Source organism: Schistocerca gregaria, chromosome 7 (assembly GCF_023897955.1).
Source record: "Schistocerca gregaria isolate iqSchGreg1 chromosome 7, iqSchGreg1.2, whole genome shotgun sequence".
NCBI classification, from domain to species: domain Eukaryota; kingdom Metazoa; phylum Arthropoda; class Insecta; order Orthoptera; family Acrididae; genus Schistocerca; species Schistocerca gregaria.
The window spans coordinates 511250104-511263607 of record NC_064926.1 but is presented as its reverse complement, the minus strand read 5'-3'; the positions used below and the strand labels follow the sequence as shown (position 1 = coordinate 511263607).

The 13504-nt window shown below is 44.2% G+C and overlaps 1 protein-coding gene across 8 annotated transcripts in view; it reads left to right on the top strand.

Annotated features, from left to right (window-relative positions):
* Positions 1–13504, top strand: part of LOC126281674 (zinc finger protein basonuclin-2-like) — a 116809-nt gene that overhangs the window by 48716 nt on the left and 54589 nt on the right. For all 8 annotated transcript variants that reach the window (XM_049980836.1, XM_049980830.1, XM_049980835.1 and 5 more), the window contains one exon: positions 12497–12599. In XM_049980836.1, coding sequence (XP_049836793.1) covers positions 12497–12599 — 103 coding nt within the window. The remainder of the gene's footprint in view (positions 1–12496; positions 12600–13504) is intronic.

Genomic DNA, 13504 nt, shown 5'->3' with positions numbered 1-13504 from the left:
CATTTCTTTCTTTTTTTTCGTGGATTGGTTCACTGAAACTGGTTGTTAACGAAGTTAACGAAGTCAACTCACAGCTATTGCGACAAAAATTGATTTTTAAAAAATTAATTTTGTCTGCGTTCGAGCTGTTGGGGAAACGCTGCAAGGGAACAAAGATTTAGACTCGAGTTGTGAAGTGAGTACTCAGAAACGTGGGTGGGGGACAAGGGGAGGCACAATAGGGAAGAGTGAAGGAATCGTGCTCGATTGTCTCGCCAGCACAGAGGACTGACCGCGACCAAAAAAGGATCAGCGTAGAAAAGGAGTCGTGCTCGTTGTCGTCAACAATGACAATTGACCGCAGTAACAATGAGGCTCTCAGCAAAGTGAGGCGGGTTTTTGTTGCAGCAGCGAATGAGTGGCGACAGTTGTCCCGGCGGAGAGGCAAGGGCAAAAAGCGGAAAAGCGCAGCTGGTGCCGTTAGGTGTGGGTCGGTTAAGCCGTCGGCACAGGGACCGTGCTGTCGAACGTTAACGTTGAGCGTGCCAAGTTCAACGTGCTGCTGAAAGCTCAGGAACGATGCGACACGTGCACACGGTACGTGGGGCCCAACGTGGTATACGGGGTCGCAACGCACTCCAGCGACAGTTGAGGGATGTTTCTAGTTCGTTAATCACACTGTTTACTCAACGGGCGCGCGTAAAATTCCCACGTTAGCACATTTCTTACATCGTCCAATCAATAAGGACACAGGCTTATAAAAGTTCCATTACAAACTGTGCGTTACAAATTTGGAATACTTATCTGCATAAGATAAACATTATTTCATCATTCCCACATTTTAGAAAACCCCAAGGTCAGCCGGTCGCGGTGGTCTCGCGGTTCTCGGCGCGCAGTCCGGAACCGTGTGACAGCTACGGTCGCAGGTTCGAATCCTGCCTCGGGCATGGATGTATGTGATGTCCTTGGGTTAGTTAGGTTTAAGTAGTTCTAAGTTCTAGGGGACTAATGACCACAGCAGTTGAGTCCCATAGTGCTCAGAGCCATTTGAACCCAAGGTCAGTCTTACTTGATCACTGTTACTACCCAGTAGCAGAATCTTTGCAACATGTGAATTACGAAGCGTAAAAGAAGAATGAGCAAAATATCGTTATACAAGTGGCGCAAGCTGTCCTTCAGATTAAGCCAATCGAACAAAGTCACCCCTCAAAAAAAGGTGAACTTGTATTTACGTAACATCAAATATTATAGTCTATACTTATATATTAAACTAATAATAAAGTATCAGAACCCAACAAAATCGCGAATGCTGGAAAAAAAAATTCGTTGTGTCAGGACGCGAACCACCGCCCCAATAAAAAAAAAAAAAAAAAAAAAAAAAACATCCTCGTATTAGATCGGTGACGCTATTCATGACGCTAAAACAACATCACACCTTTTGCATCTAATCATAGTTTCTTACCGCTTGCTAAAATCCTTAATCGTGGAAATGTTACTAACTGAAATTTAATTATAACAAATTCTACCAAGAATAATGCGTTTTGGGTGGATCCTCAGTGTGTCACTGCCTTCAAATAGCCTACTCTCATAATACGCAAGTTACAATAATTCTTTTGCCACGAAAATGATGTTTCTCATTATTTTATTGGAACGAATCACACAGCTAACAACGGGTTTTACAGTGATTCTCAATTTGCTGGTGCTCAGAAACGGCATACATACGTATAGTCTTGAAATGAATGCCAATATGGCGCCACACATCTCTGTACTGAAGGGAGACGGCGTGCGTGTGAGATAGGTGGCGTGGTGCCATCTCATTGGTCAACGCTCAGAATATCTGACATGCCAGATATTGCTGTGTACATTCGGAAAGATCCCCGAGCGTGCCATTCCGTGCTGTGACGTCAGAAACTCGGCACGATCAACGTTCGAATGCACGGTCCCTGTGCCGACGACTTTAGCGTGTCCCGTGTCCGGCGGTCCGCTTAGGCTGCAGACGTAGAAGGAGCGCCGGATCGCGCTGAGTGTCTGTGACGGGCCGGACGGCCGGATCCCGAGTATTGGCTGCCGGCCGGCGCAGTGGATCATGGCGTGATTTGCTGCGGGCGGTGCTCACGCAAAATTCGCACAGGGCGAGAAAGAGCGGCTATCAGGCACGTATAGATGTGCCTCCGCCACATATCACCCTTTCACTATACTTATACAGAGCAGCTAGGTGCTCCTAAATACGGAAACAGTTATTACCTGGCATTGTCAAGAGGGAGAGAAGTGACCTCAAATACACGTTCACATAAATTTTGTTCAAAAAATTATTTAAAAATTTTAATTATCCAGACCAGAATCAGCTAACAGTAAACAGATAACTAGTTTCGGCTGGAAAAAGTCAAACATCTTCAGATTCAGTTTCGTGAGAAATTAGTGTAACCGTACGTGGAACGGATGAAACACAGCATATGAATAGCACGAAGCTTTCCAATAAAAAATAAGTGAATGAACATTTGTGTACCTGTGGTGTGGGTACTGTAAGACCTTCGGTAGACATACCATCAGATTATTTGACTTGTCGCTCTAACGAAGTACGCGAGTGTCAGCAATATGTCTCGTGGCCTTACTGTGGCGTGTTTATCTTCTGCCGTTAGGTCAGACGATAGAAATGCCCCTTGTACGCTTAGAGTAGCAGATTGACAGTGACCAACTTTAAATATATTCTGGATGCTGTTTACAATTGACAATCTGAAGCTCCGTTGGTCTTGGTACGTTAATCTTTTTCTCACATATCTATGATACTTGACAAAGTGTCTATACATTTCTCTTCATTGCTATGTACAGGAATATGGTAATCGTTTTAGGCGCAGACTGAAACTTGTCTGCAGACCAATGCAGACTAATGTAGACTGACTAATCGGAGGTCTGTACACTCGTTATAATACCTCGAGCGTTCAGGTATCACTGCGCGAGTGTGATCCGCGAGGAGAAGAGGTTCTAAGTTAGCAGCTATCTCATTGGCTGCGTTACATATTAATACGCGGATCGGCGGAAGCAGAATTTGGTCCGTCTCTAAGACAGCGCCATCTCGTAGTGCGGAGACGGACGAGCGCTGCGCCTGCGCCGTTGTGCTTAGCGGGGCGCACTCTGGTGGGAAAGTCGTGTACGCGCTGACTACGGGGAGCTATGTACACAACAATACCGCAGCGGAATCTCTTGAAATAACATTTGTTCTTCTGTTGATATGGTCTTTTTTTATGCTAGAGAAGCCACGTCTACAAGACACTAGGAGAAGTCGGACGGAAAATTTGTCATGTGGCTCTCTAAAACGGTTTTGAGTGTAGGAGGCGTGTCATCTCAGGTCACTCCTACTTCCTAACCTTAGAGGAAAATCATATGCTCCGTATCAATTGTGGGGTAGTACCCTTCTACTGTCAACAGATAGTGGGGAACAGAAAAGCAGTATAATGAACCAGTCGCACGTACAAAGAGCAGAATAGCAGAGAAAACAAAAGTAAGGTCTCTTGTGTAAATGTGTAAGACCTCACGAAACATACCCAGAGTTGCGAATAATTTGCACTTCAGTAACACACGCTAACAAGAATGAAATTACAGTAAAATATGAATCGAACCACATACCAGACTGCAGATTATCTAATTGTAGGGAATAAAGTCTAAAAGGAGTGCTGCTGTAGAGAAGTATGGAGAAAGACATCGAGACACATTGTTAGCCATATTGAAGGAGCGCTAGCACAACAACTGTGTTCATATCCACAACCAGACGTCTTAAAAAGAAAAAAAAAAAGTTCAAATGGCTCTGAGCACTATCGGACTTAACATCTGTGGTCATCAGTCTCCTAGAACTTAGAACTACTTAAACCTAACTAACCTAAGGACATCACACACATCCATGCCCGAGGCAGGATTCGAACCTGCGACCGTAGCAGTCGCCCGGTTCCGGACTGCGCGCCTAGAACCGCGAGACCACCGTGGCCGGCAGACGTCTTTCAGCCCCATGTATGAACAAATATTCGGATTTAAGAAAGTAGACGTTTCCGAAGCCCTATCTGTTGGCATTTTTGTCTCAGAATATTCGACAGTAATTTTAATACCTTGTTGATCATCGGTGCATAGCCCAATGAAACTTAAAACGTGTTTAGAGGGCCGTGCCATAATACTTTGGGCCAACTGTTATAAGCACTCCGTCATTAGGCCACAAGTGGCCCATCGGGACCATCCGACAGCCGTGTCATCCTTAGCTGAGTATGCGGATAGGAGGGGCGTATGGTCAGCACACCGCTCTCCCGTTCGTGACGATGGTTTTCTTTGACCGGAGCCGCTACTATTCGGTCGAGTAGCTCCTCAATTGGCATTACGAGGCTGAGTGCACCCCGAAAAATGGCAACAGCACATGGCGGACCGGATGGTCACCCATCCAAGTGCCGGCCACGCCAGACAGCGCCTAACTTCGGTGATCTGACGGCTACCGGTGTATCCACTGCGGCAAGGCCATTGCCTCCAACCTTTATAGATATCATCCAATAAAGTCTGCATTACCCGCTTTTTCAGCCGAGGTTGTTAACGCACGCCTCATAGGTAAGCCAGTTCGAATCCCAGTGGTGGAAAATTTTTGCTGCCAGTATTTGGCCGCCAAGGGAAGAACAGGTGGTGACATGAAGTTCACAATCATCACTTTGTGCGGCATTCTCCCGGATTGAGTTCCTAAACTGTCCGTAGTGTCTCGTGAGGTGTAGGCATGTGATGCTGATGTTGGTACTTAGTCCGTCGGGTGGGGACGTTAAGCTCCGCAGCGCTGTCGATGCCACTGGAGAGGAGAAACCTGTGTAGTGGCAGGGAGTTCTGATCTCTCTCGTTCCTACACCCATAACAACACGACCCCAACATTGCACTCTATAAATACTTGACACAGTCATTCACACTTCACTCTTCACAACAGGTCACAGGAAGCCAATGCAAACCACCTCCATTGGGACCTTGCCCAGAACGACAATGGAGGATATCTGCATGTACTCCGCTACGCTCTTCCACCTAGTCTGAGAGCGCATTAAGTTTTCAAATTAGGTGTTCGTTCTTGTTGCACTCTCGGTGTACGTCGACGATAGAGTCGTAACAAGTGACCATATACAAATATACATACCGTGCCTTGACATGTACCCGCTATGAGCTTGTTAGGCAGGAGTGATACCTGCAGACCTGCGATAATGCCCGGACAGACACATTATAACGCTGGAACCGGAACTGCCGGATCGTAAAGTGGCTGGACGATCTCTTTAGGGCCTGGGCGCGCCGCCGCCTTGAACCTCACAGGTGTGTCCTTGACCCGAACGTTCGCGTGCCCTGCTCTGGATGGCGGGGCCGTCTGCGCGGCTCTGGAGGACGAGACGCCGCGACACGACGTCGCCAGCGATCAATCCGCACAGCCCGTGCCAGGGCGCGACAACGGGACATCCCCCCACCCTTCCTCTCTTCCCACCTGACACTTGTTCCAGTGAAAAATCGTTGTCGGCGCGACTACAAAGGACGGCGCCCACGCCGCGCCTCGCCTCGCCGCCCTTTACGTAGTCCTTGACACGACACGGTGCGGACCCGCCTCTGCAGTTGATGGAAGTGATTCCCTTGTCGCCCTTCCTGCCGCCTGTCTCACAGACTGTATTCTGACATATCGTAAAATAGCATCAACACGCCACCATAAATTTAATCGTACTGAAGAAATAACAGCCTTTCGTCCAATGCAGGACGTACCGGTGTAGTACGCACCAGCAGCCTCTCACGTCCGATTCCTTAAAGAATCGAACTCCAATGTATAAAACTGATTAAGATACCTGATTACTTTACAACTAAATTAATATGTTAAATGTGTGACGTTAAGCATGTAAACGGTTATCAGTGGGCGAATGGTTATTTGGAAGGTGATTTGCAAACAGGAACTGGGGGCAGTTACTCAATGTGGAACTCTGCTGCCTAGCGTAAGTTCCGTGTGTCACAAAATTTTGCTGGGTCACCATCCAGTTAAATTAAAATTGATAATTTTATATCACACGATTTGCTATCAGATCGACAGTTTGGCTTTAGAAGTCGTTTAACAACTGAAAATGCTATATTATCTTTTCTCTGTGACGTACTGGACGGTTAAACAAAAGGTTTAGAACGCTAGGCATATTTTTTGATTTAACTAAGGAGTTTCATTGTGTTGATCAAAAAATATTGCTCCACGGGGAGTAGCTCACAATTGCTTCACCTCTCACTTTAGCAACAGACAGCACAAGTTCATTATTCACAGTGTTAAGAATGGCTGTAATGTGCGGTCTAAGTAGGGTACGGTCAAGTGTGGGGTGCCCCAGGGATCAATGTTGGGGCCACTCCTGTTTCTTATTTATATAAATGATATGGCCTCTGGTATTGCAGGTAACTCTAAAATATATCTGTTTGCTGATGACACTAGCTTTGTAGTAAAGGATGTTGTGTGCAACATTGGCTCGGTTTCAAATAGTACAGTTCATAACATAAGTTCATGATTTGTAGAAAATAAACTAACTTTAAATCACAGTAAGACTCAGTTTTTACACTTCCTAACACACAGTTCAACAAAATATTACGTTTTAATTTCACAAAATGAGTATATGAGTAGTGAAACAGTTCAAATTTCTAGGTGTTCAGATAGATAGCAAACTGTCGTGGAAAGCCCACGTTCAGGATCTTTTTCAAAGACCTAATGCTCCATTTTTACTGTTCGAACGGTATCTGAAGTGAGTGATCGTTCGACACGAAAATTAGTCTACTTTAGTTATTTTCAATCACTTATTTCGTATGGTATTATATTTTGGGGTAACTCTTCCCATTCTAAAAGGATATTTTTGGCTCAGATACCGGTGGTGGTGGTGGTTAGTGTTTAACGCCCCGTCGACAACGAGGTCATTAGAGACGGAGCTCAAGCTCGGGTTAGGGAAGGATTGGGAAGGAAATCGACCGTGCCCTTTCAAAGGAACCATCCCGGCATTTGCCTGAAACGATTTAGGGAAATCACGGAAAACCTAAATCAGGATGGGTGGAGAGTCCAGTGTGCTAACCACTGAGCCACCTCGCTCGGTGATACCGGTGGTTCGGGCAGTAAGTGGTGTAAGTTCACAAACCTCTTGTCGACTCCTGTTCACGAGTCTGGATATTTTGACATTGGCTTCTCAATATATATTCCTTACTGTCATTTCTTGTTAACAATATTAGCTTGTTTCCAAGGATAAACTGCTTTCAGTCAGTTAATACTCGGCAGAAATCTAACCTGCATTTGGGTCGTACTTCCTTAACTCTTGTGCAGAAAGGTGTGCAGTATACTGCTCCATCCATTTTCAGTAAGCTACCGCTGTAATTTAAAAATCTTAGAATCTTAGCAGTAATCGACGCGCATTCGAATCGAAACTGAAGGGTTTCCTCATGGGTCACTCCTTCCATTCTGTCGAGGAGTGCCTTGAAAAATTAAGCTGATTCTCGTTGTATTGTTGATTGCTTTTACTTAAACTTATGGACTGACTTTTTTCTGGTTCATAAACATTTTATTTTGAACTGTTATTAGTTTTATGTTGTAATTTCATGTACTGACACGTTCCATGACCTTGGAGATTTGCTCCTCAATTTGATCCTATGGAAATTGAAGTGCAAATAAAATGAAGATAAAATGACATCTAAATTCAAAGTGTCTTTCGAAACACTATAATAAGTCAAATGTTAGCTCTTAGAAGAGATTCCATGTAATAATATTTTGTGGCGGTGAGTAGTTGTGTACGTCTCATGTGGGACGAAGCTGAACGCAGTAGCCGTAACTTCACATTAAGCACATTTTATCTGCCGATGTTAGGAGGCACATCACCTGCAGTGAGACCGTTAAGGTTACATTAAAGAACAGTGTACACCGTATGAATCAATAGACTGCAGGGGACGACTGCTTCAAACGAAGCAATTTGGAATGACGACAGAGGAAACAGGAAATCTATTCCCGTCGCGGGTCGTATTTGAAATTCATTTACGAAGCCGCGGGCTTGTTAGGAGAAGATGCATCGTCAAACGGCGTATGCAAACAGCTACCGGTCTGGAATTACCGTCCGGACAGAGCTGAATAATTGTTTATAAATCAGGTGGGCCGGCCTGTGGGACGAGGACCAGCGGCCATTATCTGTCCCCTTTAATGTGTGTGTCTGTGTGTATGTACGTGTGTGTGTGTGTGTGTGTGTGTGTGTGTGTGTGTGTGAGTGTGTGTGAGAGAGCGCCCCAGTTTCCGGGTGAGGCCGCTAGTGGCCGCTCTCCAGAGCCTTTTAGCGATAAGCCTCTCTGCCTGGCACGCTAATACCGACGGATTTACTCCAGTGCAGGCTGCCTCTGTGGGCGTCTTCTTAGTGTCTGTCGGCTGTGAAGCAAAACTTGTCCCCGAAAGATCAAACCAGTTTCACTACTGTCTGTATTTACATTATTGTCTCTTGCATGGTCGTCGCTTTCTTTTCGCCCACACCCATGATATTTAATAATTGTAACTAAGTGGCACTTGCAAAAAATGAAAGAAAAACATCGCATTTGCCATTGACTGTAGAACTTATTTATTTTACGGTTGCAGTTTCGGCCTTTGAGCCATTTTCAGGTGGTACTGCAAAAGATTTTACTTCATCACATGTGAGTCTATAAAATTCTCCGACATATGTACGTGTTGTTGTTGTCTTCAGTCCTGAGACTGGTTTGATGCAGCTCTCCATGCTACTCTATCCTGTGCAAGCTGCTTCATCTCCCAGTACCTAGTGCAACCTACATCCTTCTGAATCTGCTTAGTGTACTCATCTCTCGGTCTCCCTCTACGATTTTTACCCTCCACGCTGCCCTCCAATGCTAAATTTGTGATCCCTTGATGCCTCAAAACATGTCCTACCAACCGATCCCTTCTTCTAGTCAAGTTGTGCCACAAACTTCTCTTCTCCCCAATCCTATTCAATACCTCCTCATTAGTTACGTGATCTATCCACCTTATCTTCAGTATTCTTCTGTAGCACCACATTTCGAAAGCTTCTATTCTCTTCTTGTCCAAACTAGTTATCGTCCATGTTTCACTTCCATACATGGCTACACTCCAAACAAATACTTTCAGAAACGACTTCCTGATACATAAATCTATATTCGATGTTAACAAATTTCTCTTCTTCAGAAACGCTTTCCTACCCATTGCCAGTCTACATTTTATATCCTCTCTACTTCGACCATCATCAGTTATTTTACTTCCTAAATAGCAAAACTCCTTTACTACTTTAAGTGTCTCATTTCCTAATCTAATTCCCTCAGCATCACCCGATTTAATTTGACTACATTCCATTATCCTCGTTTTGCTTTTGTTAATGTTCATCTTATATCCTCCTTTCAAGACACTGTCCATTCCGTTCAACTGCTCTTCCAAGTCCTTTGCCGTCTCTGACAGAATTACAATGTCATTGGCGAACCTCAAGGTTTTTACTTCGTCTCCATGAATTGTAATACCTACTCCAAATTTTTCTTTTGTTTCCTTTACTGCTTGCTCAATATACAGATTGAATAACATCGGGGAGAGGCTACAACCCTGTCTCACTCCTTTCCCAACCACTGCTTTCCTTTCATGCCCCTCGACTCTTATTACTGCCATCTGGTTTCTGTACAAATTATAAATAGCCTTTCGCTCCCTGTATTTTACCCCTGCCACCTTTAGAATTTGAAAAAGAGTATTCCAGTCAACATTGTCAAAAGCTTTCTCTAAGTCTACAAATGCTAGAAACGTAGGTTTGCCTTTTCTTAATCTTTCTTCTAAGATAAGTCGTAAGGTCAGTATTGCCTCACGTGTTCCAACATTTCGACGCAATCCAAACTGATCCTCCCCGAGGTCTGCATCTACCAGTTTTTCCATTCGTCTGTAAAGAATTCGCGTTAGTATTTTGCAGCCGTGGCTTATTAAACTGATAGTTCGGTAATTTTCACATCTGTCAGCACCTGCTTTCTTTGGGATTGGAATTATTATATTCTTCTTGAAGTCTGAGGCTATTTCGCCTGTCTCATACATCTTGCTCACCAGCTGGTAGAGTTTTGTCATGACTGGCTCTCCCAAGGCCGTCAGTAGTTCTAATGGAATGTTGTCTACTCCGGGGGCCTTGTTTCGACTCAGGTCTTTCAGTGCTCTGTCAAACTCTTCACGCAGTATCGTATCTCCCATTTCGTCTTCATCTACATCCTCTTCTATTTCCATAATATTGTCCTCAAGTACATCGCCCTTGTATAAGCCTTCTATATACTCCTTCCACCTTTCTGCCTTCCCTTCTTTGCTTAGAACTGGGCTGCCATCTGAGCTCTTGATATTCATACACGTGGTTCTCTTCTCTCCAAAGGTCTCTTTAATTTTCCTGTAGGCAGTATCTATCTTACCCCTAGTGAGATAAGCTTCTACATCCTTACATTTGTCCTCTAGCCATCCCTGTTTAGCCATTTTGCACTTCCTGTCGATCTCATTTTTGAGACGTTTGTATTCCTTTTTGCCTGCTTCATTTAATGCATTTTTATATTTTCTCCTTTCATCAATTAAATTCAATATTTCTTCTGTTACCCAAGGATTTCTAGTAGCCCTCGTCTTTGTACCTACTTTATCCTCTGCTGCCTTCACTACTACATCCCTCAGAGCCACCCATTCTTCTTCTACTGTACTTCTTTCCCCTATTCCTGTCAATTGTTCCCTTATGCTCTCTCTGAAACTCTGTACAACCTCTGGTTCTTTCAGTTTATCCAGGTCCCATCTCCTTAATTTAGCACATTTTTGCAGTTTCTTCAGTTTTAATCTACAGGTCATAACCAATAGATTGTGGTCAGAGTCCACATCTGCCCCTGGAAATGTCTTACAACTTAAAACCTGGTTCCTAAATCTCTGTCTTACCATTATATAATCTATCTGATACCTTTTAGTATCTCCAGGGTTCTTCCACGTATACAACCTTCTTTCATGATTCTTAAACCAAGTGTTAGCTATGATTAAGTTGTGCTCTGTGCAAAATTCTACTAGGCGGCTTCCTCTTTCATTTCTTAGCATGTACGTGTCATCGTCAAAAAAAGGGAACAGTCCTATTTTTCCTTCAGCATATGTCAGGCTTTAAAATTCTCCGATATGTATACATTTTACCGTGAAAAATAGGATTTTTTACTTTTTTGGTCGATGTCGTATATACATGTCGGCAAACTTTAAATTCTGACGTGTGCCGAAACAAAGTCACTTGGAGTACCACTTGAAAATGGCCCAAAGGCCGAAATTACAATTACGAAATAAATAATTTTGGCGATCAATGAAGAATATAATGTCCTTTTAGATGACTATGAACACCGACCGTGAGTAGCTAAAAAAACCGTTATTTTTCACCAACACTAGAAAACACTTCATATTACAAGTTAGAAAAATAAAAATGAGGAAAGTGTACTTTTTATGACTACCCTTCAAAAAATGTTCAGATATGTGTGAAATCTTGTGGGACTTTACTGCTAAGATCATCAGTCCCTAACCTTACACACTAAAAATCATCCTAAGGACAAACACACCCACCCATGCCCGAGGGAGGACTCGAACCTCCGCCGGGACCAGCCACACAGTCCATGACTGCATAACTACCCTTAATCAGTTACCCAACTACTAGTCCTGTTGTCAGTACTATTATTTCTGTGACTGCAATCAATACACCTATTTTTGTTCTTTCATTAGGACCGCCCCCCTACAGAGGGTTGTTTCTGGCTGCTGGATCAGCCCTGAGGCTAGGTCAACAGCTATTGTCTACTGCAGCGGACAGTCTTGATGAATGTTTTCATTCACTGGTCGTCGAACTCAATCACCATCCCCGCACGAAATTTTGCCTTGTCACGATAGCAGCATGCTGGCCTGTGGCTGAATACCTCTTGAAGTCCTCCGTGGCCTTCGCGGATACCCCGGGTGCAGTGCCATCACATGTCGACTGGTTCCTCTGTGCTGCTTTGGGATCCGGCCTCCTGAATGCCGTGCCCCCAACAGCCGCTGCATCTTCGTACAGAGCACACTCCCACAACGTGTGCACCAAAGTGCACAGACCAATTTTCTACGGATGCTTAGGATATGGCCATGCCTGACCTAGTAACATGTCACACCACTCGACGGGTGAATAAATGTCACTCTCAACCTGTCCTTGATGTTAGGGATAAATTCGTATTTTCTGCTGCCTCTGTCTGAAGCCTCTCATTCATTATGCGAATGCTTAATACGATAAGTGTTCTACTTTTTTTTACATATTTGCTCAACTTCCAAATATTCTTCGCTCTCCAGCTTGATAGCCTTCCTTTAAGTAATACGGGACTCCACCTCTTTACCTGATTTCCAAGCTCAACCGGAATATACCTAGAATTCCTAAGAACTACACCAGTAACTACAACAAGTCAGGTGAAAACGAAGGCTGTGTACACTAAGGCAACATTAGAGCTGAAAACTAAAGATGTGTGGACGTGCTTGTTACAGGCCATCCGGTGCACCGTGCCCAGCTGTTCCTGCGAGTGCTTCAGCCCTGGGAAGAGCAACGTCCGATACTGCGACGGCTGTAACCACAGCTGGGTGCCGCATGGTGAGTCTCCCGGCGGTCTTCAACGGGCTGCAACCGCTACATTCGCCCGGCACCTACTAAGCACTTCAGAAGAATTTGACAAAATGAATAACACTTCGCGCTCCCAACTGCATCCGCTGCGTATGCAGTAAATGTCGTCGGCTATCCATATTCCGTGTTTCTACAGCAAATATGTATTTTGAATAGTTTACGTACACTGGTGAAGTTTACCGTCCAAAATAGTTCCATTTTGCAACACGTTTGTCTAAAGTCCTTAAAAGGTTTCACTTCATTCACTATAGTGCAACCTTCCCTCTGAGTCGCAAGTTCGGTCTTGTTCCTCACGAAGTGATCGCGACACGGCTCGCCTGCATCGGTAGCAGGCTGCGGTGGTGGGAATGGTAGGGAAGTAGTATGAAAATGGTTCGATGAACCCTCTGCCAGGCACTTAAGTGTGAATTACAGAGTAACTACGTAGATGTAGATGTAGAAGATGGCAGGCGTGTGGGTATTCCTGCAGTACATGCTAAATTCTCCAAGAAGTTAGGATTATGAAGTTTCCCGTTGCCGGGAGACAAAAGATAGTGCTTTCGCTAGTTTTGATTGAACTTATGTGTTTAATGACCTGAACAGACTCAGAAAGTACAAACTCTTGGATACACTTGCAATGTTTCAGTCAAACACTATCGAAATGATAACGTTATAATACGTAGGTTCATGCAAGAACGTAACTTTCAATATGTCTTGGTTCTACATTCAAATAGCTGTTGTTCGTGTTCGTTAGCTAGAACACTTTTTTGCCCAACTTCAGTCTTTGTGGCTAAATAAGCTGGTAAATCTGATTTTACTAGCCTATATATGGTGACATTGGGAACTTGGAAAGTTTTTGGTGGCTTCAAATAGCCCATCTCCTTTCCTTTGACCTT